Source organism: Panicum virgatum, chromosome 9N (genome assembly GCF_016808335.1).
Source record: "Panicum virgatum strain AP13 chromosome 9N, P.virgatum_v5, whole genome shotgun sequence".
In the NCBI taxonomy this organism is placed as follows: Eukaryota; Viridiplantae; Streptophyta; class Magnoliopsida; order Poales; family Poaceae; genus Panicum; species Panicum virgatum.
Genome location: NC_053153.1, coordinates 2,480,073 through 2,487,709, shown reverse-complemented (window position 1 = coordinate 2,487,709; position 7,637 = coordinate 2,480,073). Strand labels below are relative to the sequence as shown.

At 46.5% G+C, this 7,637-nt stretch overlaps 1 protein-coding gene across 1 annotated transcript; it reads left to right on the top strand.

The window, feature by feature from the left end:
* Positions 1-451: 451 nt before the first annotated feature.
* LOC120689764 (heat shock cognate 70 kDa protein 2-like) lies at positions 452-4,355 on the top strand. Its single transcript, XM_039972162.1, has 2 exons — positions 452-791; positions 2,275-4,355. The coding sequence occupies exons 1-2, from the start codon at positions 575-577 to the stop codon at positions 4,002-4,004; spliced, it is 1,947 nt and encodes a 648-aa protein (XP_039828096.1). The 5' UTR covers positions 452-574; the 3' UTR covers positions 4,005-4,355.
* Positions 4,356-7,637: the final 3,282 nt, after the last annotated feature.

Below are 7,637 nucleotides of genomic sequence, written 5' to 3'. Positions count from 1 at the left end.
GACCGGTCGGGGTAACCGGTCAGATTGGTTCGCCGGTGCAGAACGGCGAAATCCGACGAACGCTCGCCCGGAAGGGACTCCGTCAGGGCAAACGAGCGTAGGGTTGTTCTAGGATCGGCAGACCACCTAGAACGCCTTCAGATATCGCGGAGACGAAGGAAGAATAGCAGAAAAGGGTTGGAAGGAGCTAGGGTTTAGAGACAAAAGTAAAGGCAATAAACATAAAGAAAAGTAATGTATTGATGTATTTTGATCGATTGGATTTCTCAATCGACCGTGGTCCTTTATATTTATAGGGTGGGTAGACTTGTCCCGCAAGAAATCATATTACAAAATATAAATCTATGAAAAACTCTAATTGTAATCGAACTCTACCTGGACCGGCCAGACCGGTTACACCGCTCGGTGCCTTTGGCTGTCAACACCCGATATATAGTCTCGCCGTTCGCTTCGTCTCAAAACCTCGTCACCAGCAATCGCCTCTGCTCCAAGCGCAGCCGCGAGAATCCTAACCCTAGCAGCCTCCTCATCCAATCAGCCTTCGCCGCCGCTGCGAGCCATCTAGAGGGCAGCAATGGCGCCGACCAAGGGAGAGGGGCCGGCGATCGGCATCGACCTGGGCACGACGTACTCGTGCGTCGGCGTGTGGCAGCACGACCGCGTTGAGATCATCGCTAACGACCAGGGGAACCGCACCACGCCGTCGTACGTCGCCTTCACCGACTCCGAGCGCCTCATCGGCGATGCCGCGAAGAACCAGGTTGCCATGAACCCCATCAACACCGTCTTTGGTAAGCACGTCCCCTCCACGGCTCTGTCTCTGATGCATTCCGCGTGATCGAGTCTAATCTCGTCGTTATCTACATAATATGGATTTTTCGCGATGGATCCGTTTGTTGTGCTCGATCCATTGTTAGTTAGCTAAAAGCGAATCGTTTGGTCTGTCCGCTACGGGGTGTTTTAAGTCGGCATAGATCTGATCTGGAATGTTGTTCTGTTTTCTAGTCTGTTCACATGACATATGTTGGATTTAGGAGTAGGAATTGTTTTATCCTTTTACTTTAAGAATTGTCGTAAATTTATCTGATGAAAGAAACGATACTGGACTACCGTGGATGATTTGACTATCCTTTATCACTTATTTTTATGTATTTGTTTGTTCACTTGTTGAATACATAAGTTCTTTTTGTTTGGAGATAATCAATCTGTGCTAGATATATATGTATCGCTGACACACCCGCTGAGTTCACCTGTAGGTCATGCTGAAACTGCTTTTGACCCTTAATGAATTGCATTATTGTTGTATACAAAAGTTAGTCGATTGTTATCATGCATTTTACTTTTATACAAAATAGATTTCTTTTATCTGTGCAGGAGTTCCCATAGGACACATTTTTGCCACACTATTGCTCTTTATGACTTATTATGATTTCGCACACATGGTCTTTAAAAAATATCTGTCAAAAAATTTCGCACACATGGATATGATGTATGACGACAATGCCATGCCATATGGTAAAATATCTTTTATATGTCAGTTGCTAAGTCGTTGAATGGTCAATAAGTCAATTTTGTTTTGTTTAAACAGGACAGTGCTTTGCTAGCTCAGTGCTTTCTGAATCAGTTGTAGCCCCTAGGTTGTAGACAAATTTTATTTGGAATTATTTGTTGTGTTGCTGCAAGTTGGAGCTATTATATTTTTGGCAGCTTCTGGACTGTAGTAGATAGTTAATAACAACTATATAATTCAGCCTGCATAGTTGGAACTGTTCTATATTTTATTCACGCATGGAAATGACCTATAGGTTACCTTTTCTATGGCCATGTATAATAGCATGGCGTAATACTTTCATTGTGGCTTCTGTTATGCTTTAAGCTCTTCTGGATCTGGATTATTTGTTAAAGTTTCCAATTAAGTATGATTGACATGCACATCTGGTACTTAAATTATATTGCAATCTTTAATGCTAGTAGAAATTTTGCACATGTAAGTTCTCTAAGCCACAAACTTATGTTGCCACATCACACAAGCTGTTACTGTTCATGAATGTTCTTGTTTGGTTGGTACCTTGCATAGTAGTTCAAACTGTTTTGTGGTGTATTATGATATCTTGCTTCTCCTGGTCCACTACATCTTTAGACATTTGACAAATAAAACAGTAAAATTCTAATATTATTTTTTGAACTGACTTATCACTAGTGAATTTTGGATAAGTATATCTATGTGTTCAAATGATGATTCTGACAATGTCTCTTTTTTATGAATTTCTGCAGATGCTAAGCGTCTTATTGGCAAACGGTTTTCTGATGCCTCTGTCCAGAGTGATATTAAGATGTGGCCATACAAGGTTATTCCGGGCTCAGGGGATAAGCCAATGATTGTAGTGCAGTATAAGGGTGAGGAGAAGCAGTTCTCCGCTGAAGAAATTTCTTCTATGGTTCTTATCAAGATGCGCGAGATCGCTGAAGCTTACCTTGGATCAACTGTGAAGAATGCTGTGGTCACTGTTCCTGCTTACTTCAATGATTCCCAGAGGCAGGCAACTAAAGATGCTGGTGTTATTGCTGGTCTCAATGTCATGCGTATCATCAATGAACCAACTGCTGCTGCGATTGCCTATGGTCTTGACAAGAAAGCTACTAGTGTTGGCGAGAAGAATGTCCTTATTTTTGACCTTGGTGGTGGCACCTTTGATGTCTCTCTACTCACTATTGAGGAGGGTATATTTGAGGTGAAGGCCACAGCTGGTGACACTCACCTTGGTGGGGAGGACTTTGACAACCGCTTGGTGAACCACTTTGTCCAAGAGTTTAAGCGGAAACACAAGAAGGATATCACTGGAAACCCCAGGGCTTTGAGAAGGCTTAGGACTTCATGTGAGAGAGCTAAGAGGACACTTTCTTCTACAGCCCAGACTACGATTGAAATTGATTCTCTCTATGAAGGCATTGATTTCTATTCCACCATCACCAGAGCCAGGTTTGAGGAACTTAACATGGATCTATTCAGGAAGTGTATGGAGCCTGTGGAGAAGTGCCTGAGGGATGCCAAGATGGATAAGAGCACTGTCCATGATGTTGTCCTTGTTGGTGGTTCGACTAGGATCCCCAAAGTTCAGCAGCTGCTGCAGGACTTCTTCAATGGAAAGGAACTATGCAAGAGCATCAATCCTGATGAAGCTGTTGCCTATGGCGCTGCTGTTCAGGCTGCAATCCTTAGTGGTGAGGGCAATGAGAAGGTGCAGGACCTTCTCCTCCTTGATGTGACCCCACTGTCTCTTGGTCTTGAAACTGCCGGAGGAGTCATGACTGTCCTTATTCCAAGGAACACCACCATTCCAACCAAGAAGGAGCAGGTCTTCTCCACCTACTCCGATAACCAGCCTGGTGTGCTGATCCAGGTTTATGAGGGTGAGAGAACCCGGACCAGGGATAACAATCTCCTAGGGAAATTTGAGCTCTCTGGAATCCCCCCTGCTCCTAGGGGTGTCCCTCAGATTACTGTGTGCTTTGACATTGATGCTAATGGTATTCTGAACGTCTCTGCTGAAGACAAGACAACCGGCCAGAAGAACAAGATCACTATCACCAATGACAAGGGAAGGCTGAGCAAGGAGGACATTGAGAAGATGGTCCAGGACGCAGAGAAGTACAAGTCTGAGGATGAGGAGCACAAGAAGAAGGCTGAGGCAAAGAACTCCCTGGAGAACTATGCCTACAACATGAGGAACACCATCCAGGATGAGAAGATCGCCTCCAAGCTGCCTGTGGACGACAAGAAGAAGATTGAAGATGCTGTTGAGCAGGCAATCCAGTGGCTGGACAGCAACCAGCTCGCAGAGGTCGAAGAGTTTGAGGACAAGATGAAGGAGCTCGAAGGTCTCTGCAACCCCATCATTGCCAAGATGTACCAGGGCGCAGGCGCTGACATGGCTGGTGGAATGGAGGATGATGCTCCGGCTGCTGCTGGTGGTGCTGGCCCCAAGATTGAGGAAGTCGACTAAACTATTCAGACCATCATTGGTCGTAATAGTAGTTGAAGATCATAGGTCTTTTGATGTTACCAGACCCAAGTGGCAATCATACCACTTGGCGTATAATTAGGTGCACGCTGGTTATTGTTTTACGGGGTTATGTGCGCGTCATGAACAATGCATGTTTTGGGTTTGCACATTCGCCTGGATGCTGTTTAGCTTGGGCTTGTATTGACGCGCATCAAAATATTCTATTCTGTTTCGGTATTTGGCTCTTCATCAGTGGTTGGTACGTGTGTGTATTAGGATTAATATGACTTGTGGCTGCTGTTGCTTGAATCATTGTAGCTTCAATTTTGCTAATGAGATGATGCATCTAAACCTGGTGGTGATGATTAGCTGCTGCTTGGACGGTTATTTCACTCATACTATGGCGTCTGAAACTGCTATCTATATTAGAAAAATGTTTCGAGTGAGTTGGGGAGAATATCGTAGAGTATGATTCGTTTCGGATTACTAGTGCGCTCCCGAATGATCTCTGTCGGCGATGGCGCTGTTTGCCGGTATGGTGAGCTGTTATTTCACTCATACTTTTAACTGGTGGGTGTGCGTCATCATCGGCTACGGAAACGGCCCAGGTGCTTCGGCTACGGAAATTGCTCTCGATTAATCTTGCAGCTGCTTACGAACATGCAATCCCTTGCTGCTCAACTTTGTTGTCGGCTGCGCTAGCTCTCGATGAAGGCACCATTGCATTGCATGCTCTCTCATGAACAAATTAAAGCGCCCTGGACGAACGCACTGCACATGCATGTGTGGTGTGTCCGGGTAATATAGATTAGATACACAAGCATATATATATATATATATATATATATATATAATTTAGGGCGTGTTTGGGACGGCGTTGGCGCTGCGTTTCCGCGGAATACGCAGAAAAAACCCGCCAAACACCTTGCGTCCGTCGCGCGTTGGGGCATCGCCAGCCACGCAATAATCGAGTGAATGAACGTGGGTGGAAAAAAAACGAGATCTCCGGAACCCGCCAAACACCTTGCGTCCGTCGCGCGTTGGGGCGTCGCTTCCGTCGGCCGCTTACCGCTTAAATGCGGCGTGCGTTTTGAGGACTCGGTCCCAAACAAGACCTTAACCAAGAGATCTCCGGCCGGCGAAGGATCTGGGCGGGTGTCGGGCCAAGGAAGAAGAAGAAAAGGAAAGTCGCATGAGCCGGTGGCGATCTCTGTGCGCGCGCAACGCAACCCCCGGCGCTTTCAAATCCCCAGCTGCCGGACGCGTCATCGTCTTTCGCTTTAATCGATCAGCTCGCGATCGTCAGCCATGATAGTGCAGGGCGAAAGCGGCGTCCCGCCGGCCCCTCCGATCCCTACCTCCCCTCTCCCTCTCCCCTACGCGGCTAAGCAACTAAAGCAGGCGACGTACTAATCATTATCGCCTCCGCCCCGACCCTGATCGCTTTAATCGCCTGCCTGCCCCCTGCAGGTGCTCGCCGTCCGTGTCCCCGCCGGCCAGCAGGCGTACGTCTTCTCCAGCAGCCTCAGCTCTGACCGCGCGACGAGCTGAGCCCGGCGGTGGCCAGTGTGGCTGCTTTGGCTGCCTCGCTCCCCCGGTGGCGGTGGGTCTCGCTTTTCACAGGCAGTTGTTCTGGCGGTTGATGCGCGGCAGGGCCGGGGGGAATTATTGCGTCCATCGTCCATGCCACACTGTGACTGACGACGGCGATTACTACGTACGTACACTACGTAGTGGCGGTAGGCCAGGGCCAGGCGATCGATCATCGAGAGATGGCCATGGGCTATGACTACGTACGTACACTGGCGGAGCTACAGCTCGGCAAACCTCGGCCATGGCCCCCTTCCATAAAGATTTGCAGGCGATTAGAGGCTGATCAATTGGCTGATTAATCAATTGGCTGATTAATCAATTGGCTGATCACCTGTTTAGCACTACGATCCGAGTGGCACTATCCATTTGTAGTTTTCTTTAGCTAGTGCTGACGCGTGCTGTGAGTAGAATTGTGTGCAAAAGAGCAGGTTGTTTAGGTCTTGCTGCAAAATTAATGTAACAAAATTTTGATGTCATCCTGTTTTTTCAACGCCAAATGATAAACTGAAGCGCTTGTAGAGAATAACTTATATAAAAGCAACCAGTACCACACACATTTATGTACACATTGATTGTCGCAAGGCAAATTGGCCCCTCTAGGAATTACTCCCAGCTCCGCCACTGCGTACGTACTAGTGTCTAGTCGCAGATTCATCGATCTACGATCAGTTTACTTGGCACACCGGCCGGCCGGCCACCGTAGAAAAGCTTTCTGCGCCTCGATCTGTCTGTCATACTGCTGTGCTGGCCCAGGCGGTGTTAGGAATTGAATCTAACAAAACTTACTTAATCAGGATCACTAATCCAAAGAAGATCATCTCTAGTACATTAACTGATGCGGAATAAATTAGATTCGGTCTTATACTAGCATTAGTGGTGTCCATGGCGTCCCTGGAAGTTGGTGTAGACGTGACCACGTCGATGTTGTTGACGGTGTCGGGGATGTAGCGCAGCCGCTCCTTGAGGGTCCTGGCGGTGTAGCGGCGACCTTCAGGACGCCACCGGCACTACCCCGGAGGTGGTGCTCGCGCTTTTGAGCCTTCCAGTGCTCTAAATGATTGGTAGATGGTGGAAAATGATTAGGTTGCTAACCTTGGGGTCAACCCCATCTTATTTATAAGCATTGTAGGCCCAGGGCCGAGCCCAATGGGCTTAGGATTGACTCCCGATCAAGGCAATCGCAGATAGGTTGCAGGGAACTGATCCCTAAGGTCACGGGATGAGATATCCCTCCTTTTCTGTTGATTCTGTTGCTGACCAAGGTCAAACAAAAACAAAACCAACATTCTCCCCCTTGACCGAAGGTCAACAACTTATTCCTAACTTAAACTTAATTTATTATGTCACTAACTCATACTTAACTTAAACTAAAATCCATCCTCCGTAAAACAGCAAGTACTAGACCAATGCATCGTCAGCAGCACAATGGCATACTGGGACAACATTACCCATAGTTTTACTGAAAAATTTTGTCAGGATACTTATTCTTATTTGGGGAAATATTAATGGCCCTAAACCAGGACCTGATCAAAAAGTATCAACCAAACCCATACCTAGGACATGTTTATGAAAGAGGGTTGGTGATAAACTTTTTGTGAGCGGATTCACAATATTTACTGTAGTACTTATATGCTCAATCTTAATTGTGCGGTCCCGATTTCTATCTTTAACGACACGATACTTGAGGTCAATGTGCTTGGAAGCACCAGACAACTTATCATTTGCGCAAAAGAATACTGCAGATTGATTATCGCAGTGCATTGTGATAGGTCTCGAGATACTATCCACAACTTTTAATGTCGGAATAAAATTCTTAAGCCACACTGCCTGTCCCGTTGCATCATAACATGCCACAAATTCAGCTTGCATCGTAGATGCAGCAGTTACACCTTGCTTACCACTTCTCCATGAAATTGCTCCCCCTGCCAGAGTGAAGATATATCCAAAAGTGGATTTTCTATCATCTTCATCACCAGCAAGATCAGCATCAGTGTAACATACAATCTCAAGATTGTCTGTCCTCTTATATGTGAGCATGTA

What these genes read in the sequence shown, in the direction of transcription:
- LOC120689764 (XM_039972162.1), top strand. Translation starts at nt 575, where the DNA reads ATGGCGCCGACCAAGGGAGAGGGGCCGGCGATCGGCATCGACCTGGGC. An exon ending in CCCCATCAACACCGTCTTTG is followed by an intron (nt 792 to 2,274) that starts GTAAGCACGTCC and finishes GAATTTCTGCAG; the next exon opens with ATGCTAAGCGTCTTATTGGC.